General features: G+C 32.6%; 1 protein-coding gene across 2 annotated transcripts in view; it reads left to right on the top strand.

Annotated features, from left to right (window-relative positions):
• LOC106458252 (pecanex-like protein 4) overlaps positions 1-21,309 on the top strand; it is a 37,919-nt gene extending 16,610 nt beyond the window's left edge. For both annotated transcript variants that reach the window (XM_022384403.1, XM_013917732.2), the window contains exons 7-12: positions 2,483-2,717; positions 5,348-5,487; positions 7,497-7,599; positions 8,504-9,839; positions 17,485-17,671; positions 20,761-21,309. In XM_022384403.1, coding sequence (XP_022240111.1) covers positions 2,483-2,717; positions 5,348-5,487; positions 7,497-7,599; positions 8,504-9,839; positions 17,485-17,671; positions 20,761-21,015 — 2,256 coding nt within the window. In that variant the 3' untranslated portion in view covers positions 21,016-21,309. The remainder of the gene's footprint in view (positions 1-2,482; positions 2,718-5,347; positions 5,488-7,496; positions 7,600-8,503; positions 9,840-17,484; positions 17,672-20,760) is intronic.
• The last annotated feature ends 3,075 nt before the right edge of the window (positions 21,310-24,384 follow it).

Below are 24,384 nucleotides of genomic sequence, written 5' to 3'. Positions count from 1 at the left end.
AGAGTTAATAAAAAAATTTGATATTTTGCATATGAAAGCATTGTAATGTTTACTGATAATCTGCCAAATTTTGTTAACATATGCTTATTATTTAAAAGTTATTGCATGAAAACTATAACAAGCACAAAATGGTTACAAGGTCGGTCTCAGAGACTGAGCCCATGCTAAAAGCATTAAATATTAAATAAACTAAATAATAACTATGAAGCTTAACAGTCTTGTATATGATCCGAGTTTGGATTGATTCAATCTCTTTTTTTTTGTATATATATTCTTATTCTCTCCTTAAACTTCTTCCCATTTTTCCTATCTCCAGTTGAGGAACGGTTTTGTCCACAACCTTCCATCTCTTCCCTTGCCAATAATTTTTTCTTTCTTTGGTTCTTATGAATCTCTTTTGATCCTTGTTAATCAGTTGTTCCTCATCCAGTTCCTCTTGTGCACTGAAATCTCTGTTTAGTTTTTAGCACATTTTTCATTCTCTGTTTGAACCATTGGCTCCCTGTTCCTTGCCAGATCTTTATATCAAGGTATATTTTTTCTTCTCCTCTATTGTGGGAGCTGTCACTCTGGCACTTTCTCCTTGCATGTCTCCTGCTCTATTTACCAAAGGGACAGGTTAATATTATTTGTGGAATGCTTTTTCCTCCTTAAAACTTGGACTGCTCAAGAGGGTGGTTGGGATATCCAACTCATCTCCTTTCATTTGGACCAGTGGATTATTTTTCCTCATCTGGTTAGCTTATTCTTCTATGGGTTAGGACACTTTCATCTTTTTCATGTCTCCTTTCATAAAGTTCATCATCTCATGCCTCTAGTAATTAATGTTCCCTGGATGAGATTTTGCAGGTGGGTATTTGGATGACCCTCAACATCTTTGTTATATTACTTACACCACATTGTGGTTTCATCTCCTTCCATTTGCCATTCTCCACTTTTATCAGAATATCTCAGAAGGTCAGTTGTTAATTTGTTCTTTTTATAGATCTCACAGCCTCCTCATTTAATCTATATATCTATATTATAAAGACAGTGGGACTCATTACATTGTCAATGTTGCCTTACAGGGAAATACTTCTCTCCTGAATGTGTTGAGTGAGGAATAACAAAGTGTTAAACCCATCTGTTATTGCTTATTCTTTGCTGTTGAGATAGGATTTCCTGCAAGACTGTTTCATCAGTATATATGTGTGTGATTCTATATATATATACACACACACACACATTTTATCTTCCTTGTCATACCTTAGAAAAAGATGAGAAAAAAAGAGCATCCCATGCAAACCTGTCCTTGTTTATGATAACCCATTGCACGGTCTATCAGTGTTGGACTGTATGCAAACGATAGAAAATTACTGTTTGGTCGATTCACTTCTCTGGTTTTCCTCCTATGGTAATGGGAGAACCCTTGCTTCCCTAGTCCCAAGCCACAGGTGAGGTTGATACGGAGAGTTTCCCTTGAGGTTGGTGTAATCCTGCTGATATGAGACTGAGGTGATACAATCCTCAACTGGAAGTCGGGTTGGTTTTCATATGGAAATGTATTAGAGGCCACTTCACTACACTCTAAATCAAGCTATTTCTGGTGGTTAAAACAGCTGGATGAGTCTTGTGTTCATCTTAGGATGCAGGTCTGGGTCACTTCTTTTCTTTACCTGCTTACTCTATTAAGTTTTTCACTTAAGTTTTTCTTCAATACTGTACAGTCTGACTTATTGCCCTAGCCACAATACACACTCATACTTAGCCAAACACACAAGAAATAATGTCTGCCAAGCAATCTTATATTCTACCAACCTATGCAACATTTTAGCACCATCTAAAAGGTTCTTTTAAATTTACCTTTTTGGTGAAAGAGTAATCCTTACATGAGAAAGATGCAACCCCCCCCTGAATGATGTTTCATTAGGATACCCTCCCAAATGCATCTTTTTAAATTCTGTTTTTACTCTACACCGACCTTTCTACCATCTAATTAATATGAGATTCAAACTTTTCTGCAAAGAAGTGAGCACCATTTTCCTTTCCCAGAAATGTAATTCATACAGATACTGACCTATCTGCAAAATTGTTTGTCCTTCTTCCCCATTTCTGGTGTGTTTCTTTTGCTTAGTAAAGAATGGATCTTTCTTGTAATTCTAGTGCTTACAGGGTTTACATATGTCACTATACTATTGGTAGAGGGTCATAGTCTAATGATAAATTGCATTATAGGTTGGCACTGTTCATGTTAATACGTTAAGGGGTGGGAATCTTGTTGAATGCTTGTGGCTTGCTCAAAAATCTTCTCAGCAGTGACATGAAGTAATAAACTCTTTCTTTTGCAGTAAGGTGAATATCTCTGAAATACATTTCCAGGTAAGAAAGATATTAACTTTATTATTTAGTTTCATTATTTGTATAGAATAAGACTACCAGAGAAAATAATAGTACTCTACCTTACAAAGATGTATTGTCTACATTCTGATACTTGTATTTACAGATATGGCAGCACACGGAGAATGGCCTTTTCGAACTTACTGTTGTACATCTTGTTTACCAGAGTTTGAGGCCTTCCATGCCATCTAACATACACATACTAATAGTTTTCTTGTTAGCTGGTATAGCACGAGATAGACTGTGTAGGTTCTGGCATCAGCTGTACCTTGTTCTTGTTCTAATGGTGACCTCTGTTAGTCAACCTAAACAGCGATTCAAATACAGTTGGCTTCTTCTGTGTAAGTTACTGTTAATCAATCTATAATTATATGATAAAGATTTAATAAATATTTTTATTTTATGATTTGTATTTTCATAATAATAAAAAAGTTTGAAATATTTTCTTGTAATAAGAAATTATCCCTTGAAACATTTGGGCAGGCACGGCTTAGTGATTAGGTTTCTAGGCTGTAGCTTGTAAGGTCAAAGGTATGAGTCACAATGAGCTTGTGAATGTGCTCTACATTTTCAGTTGTGGAGACACTGGAAGTGTGACAGTGCTCTTCTGTTTAGACAAGATGTATATGTGGTGGACACTGTTGACTGAATGCATTTAGTCAATGGCTCTAAATTATATATAGATGTGGCTAGATCTTAGGAATCTTTGATCTGGCCCCCTTTTAACCCTTGTGTTGTGTAAGGTTCTGTTATGTTGAAAATATGAAATATCTCTTGGGAAACTTGTGTTTTTTAATTGAAGTTTCACACTTGAAATGAAAGAAAATTTGCTGTATAAGCAGGTGTCTTATTATAGTGTTTTTTAATTACATTTTAGGGGGGGCAGATATTAATTTTTGTTAATTTAAAAGAACAATCAGTACTTTGGATTTTAGATTCTCAATCATGCTTGTGCAAGATAATGCACATACATTCTGCTTTATGTGCATTGTTAATTGTTCACGTAAATGCATCACTATTGCTTTTTAAAATCATGCAACTTATTTAGTGTATGTGTTGAGAGGTATTTTCATATTGTGACTAATACCACTGTTTACTACTGCGGCACTGATGATCCATGACAAGAGAGTTGTTGTTCAGTGCTCATTAATTCAAATCGGGGGTACAGTTTACTTTTGTGAACTGCTGTTCATGTAAAACAATGGTACGAACTGGTACAAGCGTGCACTTGTCCTTGTTTCTAAAGTGGGAATTGTTAAATACCATTGGCTATGAGACTAAAAAAAGAATGTGGAACTGAGTTGGCTATGAAGATAAATATTTTTACGAATCAATACTGTATTGCTGATACATTGGTAGTGTACTAGCAGTCGAAGAATCATCGTAAATTATGCATGTATTCTAATTAAGGTTTAGGGTGTGTAAAAGAGTATCAAATCGATACTTGTGAATGAATATGAACAGTTGCTGAATTGACTGGATTTAAATCATCATTTAATTATTTAGTCCGAGGTCTTCCTTGACAAAGTTTCTGTGTCGTTAATAACTTTAATCTAATTTCACACCCAATTTTGACTACATTTTTCGATGCTCAAAATGACAATGGATAAACTCTGGTTAAAACAATTTCATGTCAAATTGTTTTAAAGGACAATTTTTAAGGTTCAAGTGTTATACTAAAAATGAGGCATAATAATTTCTTAGCTTATATTAAATAGGGCAAGTGTGCTGCCTCTCCCTTAATTTCATGAATATGCTGCCTTTTGTGGTGGAGTGACCTATCCTATGCACCCTCATCCAACATCATTATTTATAAGCCAGTATTTTTATTCACATATAAAAGAAAAATATATTGAGTTAGGCCTGTTTTTGTCCAATGTTAATAATAAAGGGTGTATTTTAAGGATCTTTGAGGAATTACTAAATGCTGCTTAACTTTTACAAAGATGACATATTCATAGATGTTTGAAAAAAAGTTAAATAAATGAAGTTTTTTTTTTCGGGCTTAATATTTGTTTTATTATCTACATTATGATACATGGACCTGAAAAAACATTTTTCAGTGAGTGATAAAAATCACTTACCTGCTATTTTCAAATATGCAGGACTGAACAATGTATGTCTTTGTTAAAGATCTAATTTGTGTACGATGTGAATAAGTAACAGGGTGCATAGGTTGTAGTTAGAGGCATGTATGTGAACTGTTTAAAAGCATATTTTGTGTCATAAGAGACAGATCTGTTGTAATCCTGAGTGGTTGAATATTTTTGGAAAGCCTTTCGCTTTATAATGTTGAAATTTAGTAGTGGTAGTTAATAACTTTTGTTATTTTATTCATTGGCAAGTTATGTGTTTGTAAATTGCATAACAAGATGGTACAGTTGCTAGTAAGTGCCAGAAAATAATGTGATTATATGTATGTAAATTATATAAATATGTAATTCGTGTAATATTACTAAGCAGTGGATTAGTGTCTTAAATGATATGGCTTTAAGTGTTGAAGAAAGTATATTGAAGGTAGAAATATTTTATTGGTTGAATATGAAAGTAACATAAAAGTAGTAAAACATTCAGATATGTAACAAAAAATCTGATTTTACATAAAGACACTTTCAAACCAACAAGAAAAAGAAATGTGCAAAGATCAATAAACTGAAAAATTTTGTATGAATATTTTACTTAGACAAATAGCAGAGAGAGCTGTTAATTACGTTTAAATTTTATCAAATATGAATTATTTTCTTCTTGATAGTTTTTTCATCTTTGTAGATTTTGATTTTGCTTCAGTCTCTTCCATAGATAATTTTTGATTTAGGGGAAAAATGTTCTCTCCACATTTTTGTTGTATTAATTTAGCAAACTTTATGGTTCAGTAGTTATTATGTGATTAAATCTATTTTGTAATAGTGCATTGACCTTCAGTGATTTATTTCCTCTGATGCTTATTAGTTTTAAAATGTTCTCCTAATAGGCCTGGAAATTCTGCTTCTACCAGTAGTGCTGAGCATTTCCCTTACTGCTTCTTTCCTTGCAGCTCCTATAGTACCTCTCTTCACGCTGCCAGTCTTTCTTGTGGGGTTTCCTCGACCACTGAGATTCTGGCCTGAAAAGGTTACAGTTTTTGCTTAAAATGGCTTATTTTGTGTGCTAATTAAGTTAATATGCTATAACTTTTAAATTAGTAAGTGTATGTTAACAAAAGTTTGCAGATTATCAGTAAACATTACAATGCTTTCATACTCAAAATATTAATTTTTTTTATTAAGTCTTAAGGTTTGTTAAGTAATGTTTTTCTCATACCTTTTTTTTTTCTTTTCACATGTTGCCTATCCAACATGCAAAGTAATTTTCATTTTAAGATGAAAAATACTTTTATGCATCAGAAAATTTTTAAATTTCATATGCGAAATGTTTATAATGTCCATATAGTTATCAAATGTTTCTTAAGAAAAAACTTTATATTTTATTTGTTATTTTCACTAACGAATCTCTATACGGGTTTGGTCAATTTGACCGGTTTTGTAACCATCATAAAAAATTAGGAAATAAATATAAATTCTGCCTCTTTCGTTCTAGAATGACAACAAGTTATAGCACGAACACATAAATGTTTAGACTAAATAGCCTAAATCTCATAACATTATACATTCACATATATTTTTATTATATTGACAATTCAGCCATACCTGGCTAACAATACAGAAGTTACAATGATGCGGCACACATGCACTCATGTTACCGTATCCAATAATACAAACCTGACCTTTAGTCTTTACAAAGTGATTTGTCTTGGCTGTGTTTTAGTAAACTAGTATTTTGTAAAATACAGTCACATTTCAATTATTGTACATTATATGTGTATATAGATTATTACTATTTAGAAATAAGTTCTTAAACTTATTTTTCTTAAAACATAGAATAGTAAATAAAGAAGTAAAGAAAACAATTATCTTTTCTAATTATGACCTTTGTACTCGGTTGCTGCTTGATGTAGGTTGCTGAACCTTTTAAAATTTTGCACGTGGAGGATGTGAAGGGAAATAATTTTTTTTAGGTTTTATATATAAACAGTTAAATAACAAAAAAATCATAAATTACTATATCAATACCATAGAATTCCACTATAATTTATCAAGCTTGGTAACTAAGCTTTATTTGGGTCTAAAAAAATATAAAATACTGAGCAGACTAAAGACACACCCTACCTTGTTCAAATATTGGGGCAAAAGAAAGAAATGTCATATAAGTATGTTAAAGTGGCTGAGAAAGACACTAGGGGACATTCTGAGCTTCCTAATGGTTATTCATGTGTTGTTTATTGTGTTTGATTCATTACATGAGTGATATATCCTATATATAAAGGAGGTTCTTATTTTATATTCTAGCTTGTCAATATTGGTAATTTGAATTCGTAATTGGTACAAAACTATAGACTTTGTATTTCGACATCACAAACATCTAATTTGAACCAGTGCTGCATTCAACATACTACATGACACATAAAAATTGATGTTTAATTGTGGTTTTCTAATATTTACTTTTAGATTAAGAAATTGAGTAAGGTATAATACTAAAATTTGAATTATAATCTACAGTTTGATACCAAACTTATTGACATAAATTCATGAAATAGTTCAATAAAATTTTGAATGCGAGTCAACAAATGAGATGACATGGCCTTTCACCCGTGACCTTCTCGAAAGGGTTAAAGTACTATCTTCATTTGCAAATCGTAACGCTTTAACTGATTTGCAATAAGAATGTCAGAGTTTTCAATCTGTAGTCTCAGGCCATGGGGGTGATGTTCAAAGGCAGGAGCAAAGAGATTGCTATGGCTTTTTACTTAAATTATGTGGAACTGAAAATGTACATTTGTAACTATAGAATTTAGTCCCTATTGTTTTTCAAGTTGTAGTTTTCATATTACATGTGATTATCAAGTACTAGTATTTCTGTGTAGTCTATACCTATAGGAATTAGATAATTTGACTTATATTTAATGTACTAATGGTTTATTTAAGAAATTCTTATCTTGTATCTGTTAGATTTGTATAATGAGAGTATTTTTTTTAACAAAGTTGAAGTTTTATTATGTAAAATGTTGTTTTCTATTAACTTAGGTTGGAAAGTCTGCAAATTACTGTCAAGATTCAGTATTTTATCAACAGCTAATTTCATCATTAACTACCAGTCTTCAGCAATCTCTATCTGCAGGTAGCTTAGGTAAGTTTATTTTTGAATACTAGCCATCATTAGTTAAGGGATATTTATTCTTGACTAATAACCAAGAAATGCCTATTGGTAGATTGTATAGTCTTCAGTGGTTTGTTTTCAGAATATTAGCATGACCTTGACTATTAGTCTTTAAATGTCTATTAGCAGGTTGTTTAGGCAATCATATTTATTACTTCTAACTTTCAATAGATTCTATCAGTAGGTTGAATAAACCAGACTTATCCTTGTTTACTAGTCTTCAGCAGTCTCTCAGAAAGTTGCTAGTTTTATATTCCTTTTTTGTTATCCTTTGTACAGTTTTTGTTGTGATGTGTTTTAGGTAAGGTTATTCTTGTCTACTGACTTTCAGCATATTGTGTAGGTAGCCTCATATGTGACTACTAGCCTACAGCAATCTCTATTAGCTCATTGTATAAGTAGGTTTATTTAGTACTAGCCTTCATAATTCTATCAGCAAACTGCATAGACAAGCTTATACTTGACTACTAGTTGGCAGCAGTCTATTAGCAAGTTGTGCATGGTAGCTTTCAGCAGTCTTTGTAAAGCTGTTGAGTGAGTACATTTCTTACTGGCTATTAGTAACCTTTTAAAGCTTAACCCTGACTATTAGCCTTAAACAATTCCCTATAAATAGATAGTATAGATAGCCTTCTCAAAGATTATTACTTTCCAGCAGTTTCTTCTCAACAGGTAGCCTTATCCTTCACACGTTAAAACATTTACGTGTGTTATCATTCGGGTAAATTTCACTCATCATGATACATCTATAAGTGATGATACAAATATAATAATCAATTTTTTGTTTTCTGAATTCATTATCCAAACATATTTAAACTTATTTACACAATAAAGAATTGAATGTTATAAGTATTAATCTATTTTGAACTTTCAGGAAACATTACACCAGGAGATTACTACTTAGCCAGATTTCAGGATCGCCTTATATGGCTCCAGATTCTGGAAAGAGGATATGGCTATTGCAAGCTTAGTGTGAAGGGTTTGGAGTTGCAAGAAACATCATGTCATGCAGTAGAAGCTTCCCAGATTGATGCTATATTTGAACAGATGTATAGCAATGGTGAAGGATTAGGGAGACAATATTTTCATCTGAACAGAAACATCTTTAATACTCTTATTCCTTGTGATAGTATTCTAGTCCGTACTTATTCTGACGCTAGAAATGTGTTGACAGGGCTAATTGATGCACCAGAAACTCTGAAATTAATAGTGACCTTCTTTCCCAAAGTTCTCACTTGGATCTTGTTACATCATCTCATCTCAAAGCTGTCAAGAGATCACTCAGCTTCAGCTGTTTTTCCAAATGAAAAACCTGATAATTCTTATTTAGCTTCTGTTCCAAAAAGACCAGCATCAAGCCAGAGCCGTATTATAGCAATGAAGATGACAGAATTAGAACCAGTCCACAAAGTTGTGGATCAAAATATTGAGCAAGTAAATGACTGGGCAGAAGAAGAAGAAGAAGAACAAGATAATAGTAATAAAGAAGCTTTATGGGCAGAAGCAGTGGCTTCCTATCCCATGAAATTGTCCTGGTCTGATGAAGAAGATCCTTTGGGTGAGTCACCACCCAGGAAATCAAATATGATGAAAGAATCTAAGGAATGTGCTAGCACTCCAAAATTTGAGGGATCACATGTGATCAAAACAAACAGTGATGGAAGTATACCTGGCCTTTTAGATGATGATTTTCACAGGATAATTGAGTTGGGAGCACCAACAAAAGGTAGTATCAAATCACGTATTGTAAGTGCCAGAAGACAAGCTTGGACCCCAGATAAACTTGAAGTAGAACCTGATACAGCTTTCTTTACACCTCAGTACAGGTTTCCATCTTCATCCAGACTTGGGCCCCCAGGAGAGTGGCTTAGCTGTCCTGTAAGTAAAGAATTAACATCCAGCATGAAAGACTTCTTCAGCATCGAATGGTTTCAAGCCATCCTTGAAATGCTGTTGGAGAAACATGAAGATCTGAAAAATCTTTATAGTGATGATGCTTTAAAGGATAGTGGACTTCTAGAAGCTTACCAACATGTAGTTCTTGCATGTCACCATGGAGTTAATCTTGCAAGTACTTCTAAGAAAAGTGCAGCTGATTTAGGACCAAGTCATGTTCACTCAGTATTTCATTCCAGTTTACCAGTAACCTCAGCCCAAGATTGGCTTAAGAAGACTGAAGATCTTTTTCATCTAGTCATTAAAGCATACAGGTTAGTTTGAGTGTAAAGCAGAGATGGCTGGTATGGGTATTAAAAACTTTAATTAAAATAAAGTACAAGAACAACATTTCGACCTTCTTAGGTCATCTTCAGATTAACAAAGACAGTTTGAAACTGGGCACATGTTTTAGGGACGAGAGTGTGAACAGGTACGAGATTGTACGGGGCATAGCAGTTAGATGTTAGGTGATTAATATAGATATAAAGGTGTTCATTTATGTTGGTTCAATTTTGGATTGAGTTCTTGTATAAGTAGGGCTTCTTTGATTTTTCGTTTGTGTGCCTTTGTTTCTCTACTTAATATGTTGGTGTTTTCTATGCATACAGGTTAGTTTGAGCTTCATAAGTGTACATGTTTAGAAATTGTTGACACATGTTATGCACAATTAGAATGGTTTGGGAGAAAATCTTATAAATTAATTTTTCTAATAATATGATACATAACAATTTCTATTTTATTGACTGTTTGCATTAGTGAAAAGGCTACTTAAGTAATTCCTGGATTGATGGACATTTGTTGTTCTTAAATTCTAAACAACCATTTGTTCTGTTATCAACTCTGGACACGGGCTCAGTTGTTTTGACCAACCTTTTAACCAAGAAAGTGTCCACACTATAACATTTAATGTAGTATGTGTATCTTCAAAAAACTTGGCAAGTTTTAATAAACATTATAAATCTATTGTACACAAAAAATTAACTTATTTTGTCCATGAATATATAGAGACAGTGTTAACTAGTCTGAGTGCAAGGTGATTTTCATGTTGAGATTAAAATTATTTTTTTCTAATTTTATAGTTTTATATTTCATTTACATAACATCAATTTTTATGTAATTTTACTGTTTTATTGGTCATTGAACTGTGTCTAACTAAAAACACACAATAAAATCTGTAAATCACACAGCCAATGCGTATCTCAACTTACAATATTGAATGACATAGCACAGCTACTTGTGAGCACACCTCAGATAGAATTTTTTTATTATAATAATTTTTTCCTTATTCAACCTTGTAAATTTCTGATTTTTACATTTTAATTACTTTTATAAAAACAGATAAGATATATACATAAAAATCAAGAAATTTAGTACTTACCTTTGGCCTTTTGATTTTTGTTGTTGGCCCACCAATGAAATTTAGGCCTATGTTTTTGTAATGATGGTACTAGTACATTAAGTAATTTTTATTTATTTCAAATGTACATGAAAGAATACAAATTAATAACATAAACAAAGCAAACAATGTCATATAATTCTTATAATATAACTGGTTTTCTGACTAAACACATACCTTAAAATAATTCCATTAGCTTCTTGATCTGAACATGGTGACAGCAACTTTCAACCTGTAGGTGAAATGACAAAAATCTCTGCTGAGAACAAGGTAGCATTATATATCATTTGGTAAATCAAAACTTGTCTTTCTATTGGTTATCAGTGATGTAATAGTAAATGTCAGAGAGAATTGATATCAATTTGTGAAAGAAAGGATGTGATAGGTGGGTGTGGCAAATGGATCTGTCTTTTTAGTTTATAGCTTCATAAACAAAGAAGATTGAATATTTTAAAGATTAGAATCTACCTTAGTAACACTTATACTATAATTAGTAATTTATGTTAAACTCAGTATATCAGAGAGGGGTGATTAAAAAATAGAGAGTGGGCTTGTCAGAATGAATAAGTGTCATGATACTTATACAAAGGGAGATTGATTATTTGGTTATATATGTCCTTTATTAAATTGAAACTTGGTTTATGAACTATGTTTTGATGCCAAGTTTATTTTAATACATTGATAAAAAGTTGTGTAATTAAATTTTGAATGTAACTATAAAAAGTTCTGAAGTGCACTTTGGGTTACTTGTAGCAGAAGGGTTAAAGAGTGAAATGAATGTTTAAGAGTCATTTATTAAATAAAGCTGACACTAGATACTATTATAGAAAAGCACGTGCATTCTGTGCTTATTTATTTTTAACACAACTTTACACTAAACATTAGTCATTTATCTCATTACATATCATTTCGAAAATAAAAACTAAAACTAAATTTAGGTATATTGGTTGATACAGAATGGTTTCATTATAGCTAGTACTAGAATACTTATATTTATCAGGATGTAGAATATTACTAGTGAGTGGAGTTAGTGTCACTGAACTAATTTGAACACAAAATTTCTAGTTATATTTGATGATTATAAACACAACATGAAATATTGCAATGATGTTTATACTTCCACAATATATTAGGTCATCAAGAATTTAATGTCACTTTTTTAGATGAAAAAACCCAAACAACTTGTATATCAAAACAAAACATTTATTAAATGAAATATTCTCCATTCTTATCGATGATGCTTTTCCATCTTACAATCAGATTGTTAATCCCCTGATTAAAGAAATCACTTGGTTTTGAAACAAAAAATATGTTGATGTCCTCTTTAACACCTTCCACATTTGCATATGTTTTCCCATTAAGATGGTGTTGCAGTGAACAAAAAAGATGGTAATCTGATGGTGCCATATCTAGAGAATATGGTGGATGGGGGATAACTTCCCAACCCAACTCCATAATCTTGTGTTGCATCAAGTGTGCCCCATGAAGATGTGCATTGTTGGGGAGAAGAACACCTTTCCGATTGACAAGTTAAGGGTGCTTCTAATGAAGGGCTTGATTTAAATGTTTCAGTTGCTGACTATAGATCTCAGCATAGACAGTTCGCTGTGGATTGAGGAGTCTGAAATGAATTACTCCTTTGATGTCCCACCAAATGCAAAGCATTACTTTCTGCAGATAGAGTCCAGGTTTTGAGGTCAGAAGTGGTTTTTATCTAGGACTGAGCCATTGTTTTTGGCATTTAATATTCCCATAGATAATCCATTTTTTTCACCTGTGACAATTCTCTCCAAAAATGATTCACACGTATTACTTGCCAGAAGAGATGAAGCAACGTTCACATGTTGGAAACGATGATCATCGGAGAGTTCATGAGGTACCCAAACACCTTCTTTATGGAGTTTTCCCAAATTCCTTAGATGTTTACATATTGTTTCATGAGAAACATGCAATTTCAGGGCCATTTCATGAGTGTGTTGCCTTGGGTTAGACTCAACAAGCGTTTTCAGAGCATCAATATCAATTACAACAGGTCGGCCCCTGCCATCACAGTTTTTAAGGCTAAAGTCACCTGAACAAATTTGCTGAACTGTTGCTGACATTCAAAACATTTCCATAAACTTCTTTGATATTCTATGTGGCTACAGAGGCATTGTTTCCCTTCTTGTATTCAAATCAGCATTACATAGTGAATGTGTGTCTCATCATGTGCTATCACTATAAGGGATTGGAGTATAATAAATTTTACACATTATATAGGCTACACTAAAGGGATGTTTAGGTGGTTCTTTTAACTACGGTACGCAATGTACGTTTTTTGGGTGGTGGTTAATAAAAGTGTTCCAAAATGCGACATTCATTTCTTGACACCATAGAAGTTACTGTTAATATCTAGAAAGCTAATAAGGAATTTATTTGGCACTATACTAAGATAACAGTTTTCTTACATAAGTGAATTAATCCTAGTTATTAAATCACATTCACAAGAAAAAAAATCACTTTGCACTTTGGTCTGTGGGTGCATATTGTAATAGAAATGACTGATGGTCAAATCCCATTTTTCAGTCTGACAGGAGTATCCTAAGAGTTGATGGTAGGTGTTGTTGACTAGTTGCATCTTCTTTAGTCTACTACTAAATATAGCGATGAGTTGCACAAATAGCTCTCATGTAGCTTTGTACAAAATTCAACACAACAAACAATATCATGGTAGTACTACGATAATCCATGGTATAGAAGTTCATTACCATGATAGTCCTGATGTAAACAGTGCATGCAATGTGTATCACCATAGTAGTCTTATTATAGTAAACTATAACCTCCATACAATAGTAATTGTAAGAAAAGTATCTATGCCACTTTGGGTTCTGCTTTCCAGGTGGGCTTCAAGAATAAATTTCCCATTCAAATTCAGATTTCATATTGCAGTGCTACTTTGTGGAATATGTGGTAAAAATATGATATTGGTGGTTTAGTTTGAGTTTTAATAAAAAGATTATGCTTGCACATTCTGTATCATTTCATAATGGCAGTGAAATAGATTGCCAAGTTTTGGTTTTAACCTTGATCTCATTACAATTCCATCAGTTTAAATTTGGTATTAAATAACAAAAATTAAATTTCTTGATGGCAAATCCTAATGATTTCAGAAAAATGTACCTTTGAAATGTTCCATCTTGTTGTCATGTGATAGATCCTGTTAATTGTAAGTGACTGAAACAATTCTGCATCAAAACTTGCACAAGAAACATTCTTAAAAAATTTTTAGTTTTTCATTTCGTAAGAAATATTGAAGCTATTTTCAATAGTGTATTTTCATTATAAATGTAATATTCTAAAAAGTTATCCATGAAACCAGCTAAATCATAATTCTGTATAGTTATATCAGAGACTATAGATTTAACTAGATAACCATATAAAATATGTGGATGACTATCTGGTAATGTTGTCTTAAAATATTTTTTTTCAGTTGTTAAATTATATATTTTTTAGTTTTGATAAGTAATTCTGCAATTTAATTTCTCTAGTTTTTTATAGGATCATTTTCTAACAAACTTTATGTTGTCCTTTAACTCTTGATAGATAGATTAAAGTGATTTATTGTTATATTAAAATTAATAAATTGAGTTGTAACATTATTTTTGTACAATCATTCAAAATATTTTGGTGTAATTTATTTTTATTCTATGTGTGAAAAATTGACACAACATTATTACCATATAATAACTATAGCATTGAACTTATTTAGTAAAAACCGAAGTATGATAATAAACTTTATAATGCAGTAGATAACTTACCACATTTAATTTATAATGTAACTATGCTATTCAAAGGTTGAAAGTTATATCCTCGTTAATGAACTATATTAAATCTAATAGTTATAAAGCCCCCATTTTTTAAAATTTAAGATTGTGATAAATTTTTACACGTTAATTAAATATAGGAGTTTGAGACGTCAAGTGGTCTGGTGTCGTTCTGTAATAAGTTTAAAAAAATCACAATTGGAATTCATGAATACTAGAAAATAAAAGTAAAAAAGAACTGATATTATGTTTAACATAGTCAATAGTTTCAGTATATCTGTTAATATAGTACTATACTTCTAAGGTATTATGCAGTATCCAACTTTGTAGCTGTTACAAATAAATACTGATAAATTAATATACAGGCGAGCATGGCCCAGTGGTAAGTTTGCAGGATTGTGGACTCGAAGCTGTATGATTCGAGCCCTGTTACCAACCCCTTACAAAATTGTGACCTGCACTTTGGGGTTGTGAATGCATTATTAGAGTGATGACCAAATCCCACTATTTGGTTAGAGTAGCTCAGGAGTTGTTGTGGGGGTGTTGACAACCTACCTTCTCTCTAGGTCATCACTTCAAAATTATAGATAGCTAGTGCAGATAGCCCTCAAGTTGCTTTGTGAGATATTCAACAAACAACAAATTAATACACCAAGAATACAAAAACTAAAACAGACATAAAACATTGCCTTCCTAAACTTGAATGATCAGAAACACATTAATGACTCCAACTCTATGCTGTATAGGATCATTGGTTTTAGGATTTAATGATGTTTTAACACATAATAACTAAATATCCAGACTAATGAATCATTAAATAAATTATCATTACTAATGGTTACTAATAGATTAATGCATCATAAAAACATATAGGTATATATAATCGTGAATTAGCTGGTTTCTTAAGTTTTTGGAATATTACAATCATAATGAATATACTATTAAACATAGTTTTAAATTTTCTAATGAAAATTTACATTTGATAAGAAATGTTTGTTTTGCAAAATTTGCTGTAGAATCTATACACTATTGTTCCTTTGGTAGAGACCTTACAAGTAACAGATAACCTATTTTATTAGAATGAAGATGTTATATGATTTCCAAAACATGTTTTTGTAGTTATTGTTGAGGTAGTTGTAGATTAGTGTAAATCCCTCTCTTGTGCTTCTCACAGATATTTCTGTGATATAATGGAACTTATGGTAGAGAGGAGAAAAGCCAATGTAATGTAAGGGGGAGTTTGGAGAAGATGACCCCAAATGACTCAAAGAAATCCTCTGTTAAAAATGAAATGCTCTCCAGTATATCAGCAAATAGTCTATAGTTCCATCCACTTAGGTGACGGAATATAGGTTTGGTTAGTCCAGGTCTGCTAATAATGCCAGCTGTTCTCGTACAGATTTTCCAAGCTGAAGGACATTCATGAAAAGTTGAGATTACTACATAGGTTGGCATCCAGCACTCCTAATGTCCTCTGAACCTTGACATTCATAGGTGGATGAGAAGTGTTTATATATTGTGCAAACAAGAGCCTCATGTTGGAGTGATGATGCCATTGTCATACTGACATGTTTCTCAAGCAAATGCATGAAGTAGCTTGGTGTCTTGCAGAACATAAGGATTTTAGCTATTAGAGAGGAGCTGATGGCTGTGTTAACACCATCTTCACAGTTATTCATACCAAATTACATCAGAGATGGTTGCTTTTGCTGAAGCTGGAAGGAAATATGAAGGTGAAACAAGTTTTGCCTTCATCTTTCAAGGTCCAGTAAAGGAAGATTTGGATAGTTTATTAAGTGGTTTTGTTTTAACTGAAGCTTTGTTGATGGTAACAAGATATAATTTCGGTCAAGGTGCCAAGACATAGAAATTTGCAGTGAACTCATCAGAGAACTGGGCAGAGCAAGGCCCATTGGTTAATGTAGTGAACCATGGATCTGTAGGTCCATCATTTGCATCCTGTTAGTGCAAAAAAATCACATTCTTCACTTTGTTATAAAGGTGCTGGTGAAATCCTACTGTTTGGTCAAACAAGAGTAACCCCAAAATTGGCTATATGAGGTTGGTCAATTTGACTGACCTCGTAACACCAAAATAAATCTAAATTACCCCTTTTTTGTCTTTCTAGAATGACTTCAAATTGTAACTTTAAAACTACATTCGTTTATCTTCAGTAAGTTTAAAGTTGTAATAGTATACATCTATTTATACTTAAATTTTATTGTTTTATTGCCCTTTTAGCCATGTCTGACTACTATTTGTGCCATTATAAGTTGTAAATCACTTGGGGAATGTGGAGCTTACGTTACGCTATCGAATTACATTACACACGAGCTACTCCAAGCTGCTTGTGTGTTTGACTCATGAAACATTTTTATCATATTATTATTATTTATTTTACCTAATATAACATTAACTAACCTAAAGCGGTTTCTATTTTTACATTTTAGTTCTGTTGTGACCATATGTCTAAGTAATACTTTTTTTGAGTGCTTAGTGTCTAGTACAATCTAATTTATTACAATTGCATTTATATCATAAAATATGTATCTTCATTAAAAATAAGATATCCTACCTACCTACTCTCTTTCTATATATATTGTCAGAGGCTTAAAATAAGTTTTACGAGTTATTTTTTAATACTTTACACTAAGTTATGTGTTTGATGCACAGGAGTGTGTGATTGATTGTTTAACTTATGATTTATTTTCTTTTCAGATACTCAGTCAAACTAGCCATTGATCAAGCACTATTGGGACCAATATTTACTGAGGAAGAATTGCAAGAGTATCTTGAGGACTATGACAGTAACTGGTATATTGGAGCTGACACCTCTGATGAGTGGACTAAAGCCATTTTATTAGAGTATTCTTATCTCTTTTCTCTTGGTATCAATACAGACCAGGTACAAGCCCTTTTGTTCATATCTATGATATTTATTAAGCATGAAATGTATTAACTTTATAAGTTGTGTAACTGTGAATTTTTTATATTCAAAAACATCCATCTGCTCACACTTATAGTTATCACTCAACCTTCAGGGTTTCAACTTTGCCCATCTAAGCATTGGTCTGATTTTTTCTCACTTGTTCCAGTTTTTTATACCTCACTCAATTGCCCTTGACAATATATTCTCCACTTATGTCAATATGCCCTCTATTCTGGTAATGTATATAAGCACCTCCTTCATATAATTTACTACAGAAGTGCTGCCATAATTAACTTACTTGGTTGCGATTTTCGCATCACCTAGTGGCTTTTGATACAAATTATATTTAATAATTAACAAAAAAAATTGCAACATGCCATTTCCAGCCATTAATTCACTGGTTACTGTTTTCAGCACAGAGGCTAATCAGCCCTCTTCTATTCCACCTCCATTATCTAGCATCTCTCAGTGGTTGGGGAGGAGGAGTCAGTCTCAGTTGAGGCTCTTCATGTTCTGATGTTCTGAGATAGAGACATAGTGGGTTCTGTAGCTGCTTTTGTCGATGATGCAGGACAGTCTGAAGAGAATTTGGACTTTCTTTTTTACTAGGTTGGCTTCTCACAAGGCCAGTTTGGATCAGCCACCTCCTACTCCTTTTCTTTAGTTAGTCAATCAGGTTTGTCAAGTTGTGGGGCTTTTTCCAGTTCCCTTTGTGTACCTACTGCTTCTTTGAAGGTCTGGAGGTGAGTATTTAGTTTTTCCTCCTTCCCCTAATATTGCTGTTCATGCTGGGAGATTTGCTGCTCAATTACATGATGGGATAGCTATGCCTTGTCCTCCACATTTGTCTGAATAGCATACTTTGTCTTACCACCACCAGGAGGATGTATATTTAGTTTCCAAAAGACTTGATCCTTTTTTAGATAGTGGGGTTCCAGACTGAACCCTGTGACCACTTTGAAGAGATCACAAATTTTTCGAATTTGTTAGACCCTTACTACTGGTCTGAGATATTTATCTTCCCTCTAGATTGTGTCAAAAGCCTATCAGTGTTCTCCACAGCGATTTGAGGACGATTTGGGTGCTTTGCAAACTTTTACCTTGATATGTTTGTCAGCTTATTCCCTTTCTTTGGCTTCCTGGCTTGTATGTTCTTTGGATTTATTGGGTAGAGAAGCCTTGTTGGAGGGAGTTTGTCTACCTGCTTTAGGCCTCCGTGAGTTAAGGGAGGTTTCTTTTCTTCATCCTTTGATGTTCATGGGTGTCCCATAGGCATTGGAATTAAGAATTGATGGAGCCTGTTTGCATTTTTCCTTATCATTGCTGGCCTCCAGATGTTCTTTGACTCCTGCTGGAAGTCAAGGAGCAACTGCTCATTGTGTGTCCTGACCACCGGCTTCTGCTTCTCGATCTATTGGTACTAAGAATAGCTCCCATCCTTATCTTTGAAGCTCCTTCATTTGGGCAGAACATCGCCAATGGCATTAATGATTATCCTATGAGGGTGGGGTCTGTGGAAGTGAGCTTACAACATTTTCTGGATACCTGGAATTTTTTCACCACAGATCCATGGTTACTTCAGGTTCTGGTGTCAGGGTTGGTCCTTCAGTTCACTTCTCCTCCCACATTAACCTCCCAACCTGTGGTATTTCCACCCCCAACAGATCCATGGCGTGTGGTCAGTTTGATGACAGTTTTATTTGGAGAACATAATAAAAAAATACTCATGTTGGACAAACGTGCAGTGCAATAAAGCCATGGTATATCTATTAAAAAGTAAAAACACCATAATTCTAAACAAGGAATCAAACATCAGCAGGATATATCCATTAACCCTTAAGCAATCTCCAGCACAAATGCTTTCACAATTGACAATGAAAGGAACATTTACAGAAACTATAAAGAAAAACCCTCTTTAATCTTTATAATAACTCTATTGATATTGGATAATTTAATTTTTTCTCTATCCAATCGTATTTAAACTTTATTTACAGCTGTTTTCAAAGCTGTATTTTATTAGTAAATGATTAAACTACTTTATATGGCACTGTAGCAAGGTTTCAACAAAGGCCTGTACAAAAACTATGGGAAATGTTTGAAAATCAAGAAATGGATAATATATTTTGAGAGAGTGAGAGGTTCTTAGTGAAAACAGTTATTCCTTGGGATGGGTAGAAAGTGTACCCAAGCTGATTCAATTACTTTAGAACCACACTTTGATGGAATAAAATTATCCTTCTTATCTTTTTTTATACTGTTAGTTTCACTCTTAACATATTAAACATATATCAGTTGTTAGGCCTATCACATATACGGTTCTTAACTTCACACAACTATATTCTCTTTTGATATTTTCTGTCTATACTTGTCTGTCTGCTGCTTTCCGCTCGTCTCACGCTATTTATATCTTTATTACATAGTTGTCTGGCCACTTTCTATATTCTGGACACCAATTAGTTATTAATAAAAACCTTCTACAATCGCCTGCTTTTAACTCTTATTATAACAAACTTAAAAATAATAAAATATTCACTCGCAAATATAAATCAATCACTAATATTTAAACCAAACAATCTTTTTATATCATGACAGCTTACAATATGGTAATAATGGGTCATTGAAATATTATTTATACATTCATCAGTAACTTAAGTATTTACTGCTTTTTATTAAACCTAACATTATGTGTATATTAAATATCTAATCAGATAAACTTGATATGATGTGCCAATCCAAAAATATAAAACACAATTTAGGATAAATATGTTTTTTTAGTTTACTGTGTGTTAATCACAAACTGATGCTGATGAATCACTAGATGTATAAGTAAAGAATATTTTTTAAGAGTGTCACATGAGAACAGACACCAGGTAAGTCAGGGTATACTACATTTTATCTCCTTAATGATCAAATTAAGAAAATAATTTTTATTATAATTAACATTTTTATTCAGCAGATGCTTATGTGATATACTATTCCTCTTAATTGTATAAGTCTTAAGTTTAGTTAGCTTTACTACCTATAAGAAGACTGTTTATTCAACTTTTTTTTGTTTTCTTCAACAGAATACATATACCAGTCATCTACTGACCTTACAAACCTTGCCTATCCATCTTGGTCAGTTAAATTCAGCTGCAGTTGAGGGTGTGTGGAGCACCCTGGTATTAGAGATGTTATACTTTACTAATGATGATGAGGAGCGATATAGCATCCAAGCTCACCCTACTATCCTACGTAATATCACCATCCAAGCAGCTGACCCTCCACTTGGTTATCCTATATACTCTTCACCTCCTCTAACTATTCCTCTTCTGTATTGAGTCTCACATTGTGTGTCTGTTTCTACAAACTTTTCTCAAAGTTAGATGATTAAGTTTATATATTTTTTTAATCATTTTATAAATATTACTTCAGCATTATCAGGATTGCTTGGATAATGTTGTCACAATTCACTTACTTTTGGTGGCCTTGTAGTTTTTGAAACTTAAATATAAAAGTTTTGAATAATCTATTTTGCACATTTTGTAGAATAAGGAAATCATCAAAATGATAGTTGTTATTCTTGAACATGGCTCAAACCTCAATACTCTGTTTCAATATTCCTTTTGTAGTTTAAAAAAGTGTATAAATCCTAATACTTATTCATGGACAATATCTGTAGTGATGATAATGAGCATTTGCAAAACATGATTACTTGGAAATTTGATTTGAACAAGGTGTTTTGCTTTTAGATAAATTGTATTAACCTTGTGTTAATGAAAGAAAATGTGCACAAACAAAGGATCATCATTATTTAATTTCTGTAGTGCATATTGGTGTATAGATGATGTATTAATACTAGAAATAAATGACCTTATAACACCAAAATGTTGTTTTTATTTAGTTAGACACAATGTTTTGTGTTACAGCTTCTTCAGGAGCATTCACGAAAACACAAACCGAAACTGACAGTACAAAGCAAAAGTGTCTAATCAAATAAAAACAACATTTTGGTTTTATAAGGTCATTTATATCTAGTATTAAAGGATCATCATTACTTAAGGTGTGTATAAACCTGCATGAAATTAGTTTTTAAATACCTTACTATTAGCGTATATTTTTTAAATGTTGTAAAGGTTTCTGATACAAAATCCTAGTATCTAAAAATTGAATTATGTTACTTGAAGAATGATCTCAATTTCTAATGATATTTTCATGTGAATTGTTTTTAAGCAGTCCAATGTTTGCATCAGGTATTCTATTGATGCAAATCAAAGATGTGACTTATTATTATCTTAGGTGCAGAAACACCATTGTAAATGCACAGTATGATTGGTTAACACATTAATGTTTATTTTGAATATTGTATTTTTGATTCTGCCGCTAGGCCTAAGTAAATAATGGATTTCTTGTGATCATGCTGTACTTGCACTTCACTTTCAACTTTATTACAGTTATACTTATTTGTACTAGGAATTGACTTGTACCGATTTAAATGTAACAACTTTTTTTATTAGTATAATCAATAATACAAAGATTTAAGCTAGATTTTGTCTAATGGCATCATATTTTGCTCTAACATCTCCCAGCCTTTTTCCTTTCTTCTGTTCAATGCATGTCTTTTATATTCATTTCTGAAGAACCACACCTATTGCCCTTATAACAGATTACAATGTCTCATAATTATAGGGGTTCTTGTAGCTTCTAAATCTGGCTGAAGTTAGAAAGGCGGCAGCTCTTTCTAATCATTTTATAGCAATTTAAAGTGCTATAACCTCTTAATCCATTGGGAATGGACCAAAAGCTAGCTGCTTTCTCACTTTTCAATTCCAACTAGTGTTCTTTACACCTAAGTTCATAACAAGAATTTACTAATTGATTAATGGGCTCATTAAACAATTAAATTCAACTAATTGATTATTCTCACACGAGACTTGAACAGTTGGAATAATCAAGAATAATAATAACTGGAAATATTAATTTCAGTTGACTTATTCCACTAATCGATTAAACTGAAAAAACTTGGTGTTAATTGAAAATAGTAATATTAAATCAGAATGGTAATATTTTTAATACTCAGATAGTTGGAATAAGTGGAAACACTAATTTCACATAGTTCATTATTTTTGTGACATTAATAAATTAAAATTTTGATTCATCTGTTATTTTGTATGTCAATAATTAATGATCGTAGGTAATTGATTAATCAAGTTAATTGCCCAGCTCTAAATGTCATAGTTAAATAAAAGTATTTATTTTCAAATTTCTGTACAATTAAATAACTGTTACTTTGTGTGGCATTTGTGTATGCTTCAAGACTACATTAATTATGATTATTGCAATATGTCCAGTTTTAAAACTTGGTTTCTGTTTTCACTTGTTTGTAGATTACTATGACATTTTGTTAAAGTTTTATAAATGTCTGCTTTTAAAGTTAAACACACGTGAGAGTAGTGATTCTTAAACAGCTGGTCACAGTATCGTTGAGCTAGATCATACATATATGATTACATATAAGATGTTATTGGTAAATTACATATTTAAAGACATACCAATGGTTGAGACAGTACATGGAAATTAATCCCCCACTGGGATTTCCTGTGGTGGACAGAATTCAAGTAACCTGTCAATTAGTTTTGCATTGGAACAACATCATCTAAAAGCTATGTATTTTTTTTTCTTTTTTTTGACTGTTTGTCTATTTTATTATAATTTTGTGTACTTGTTTATAATGTCCCTAAATGTTTTTCTACAACTCTATGTTGTTTTTGTATTTGTTCTAGACATACAAGCTTTTTGGTTTAGTTTTCTTGTAGGGAAGAGCAGGACTTGTTGGAATGGTTTTCACTTATGAATGTTTTATGCTATTACTACATATTCTCAAAACATTCATCTATATAAATATATGTGAAAAAATTGAAAGGTAAGATAAGTGTTTCAACCAGTCCCATAAGTGGGGCTGGTTGAAACAGATAGATTACTATAGACCTATAAAGAAGGCAATACAAAACAGAGAAATACCATGTTAACTAAGTCATAATAAGTGATGTTTAGATCATAGTTAAGTATTTATAGAATTCTTCAAACTGGTCTGACTCATCATCTTCGTCTCTGTCGGTGATTAGATTCACCGTGTATGGGTCTTCACACTACACGAAACTACTCTTCTTCTGAAACATTATCATTACGTTGAATGGCGGTCTTCACTTTCTTTTGCTCTGGTTGTGTGACCCTTTATATGATCCATCCTTTAACTGAAGGCTCTTCTGACATTTCTTTTCATGTGCAGCATTGTGAACTCCAGCAAGAGCATTCTTGGTAGGAGTGTTGGTCAGTATTGCAGTTGTATGTTTTCACCTACCTTATTGTGCAGCATTGTGAACTCCAGCAAGAGCATTCTTGGTAGGAGTGTTGGTCAGTATTGCAGTTGTATGTTTTCACCTACCTTATTGTTTCTTCTGCTTAGGCACTGCTTTTGGGAGTGAATAAATCGTCATTGGGGAAATGTGAAGCCTGGAGTTAAGTTTTAAACCACTTGGACCAGCAGAACAGACTGGGGAGGTTGGTACATTCACTGCAACATGTTATGTCAAATTCTAAAATGTTTTCAACAACAGGTGGAACTACAGAGAATGCTACATTATCAGGCCTTATGTTTGTTGGGAATTCCATTGGACTATCAATGACAGAGAAAGTAAAAAATAAATTGT

Source organism: Limulus polyphemus, unplaced genomic scaffold, assembly GCF_000517525.1.
Source record: "Limulus polyphemus unplaced genomic scaffold, Limulus_polyphemus-2.1.2 Scaffold435, whole genome shotgun sequence".
Taxonomy (NCBI): Eukaryota; Metazoa; Arthropoda; class Merostomata; order Xiphosura; family Limulidae; genus Limulus; species Limulus polyphemus.
The sequence above is the reverse complement of the archived record's forward strand: the minus strand, read 5'-3'. Positions and strand labels throughout refer to the sequence as shown.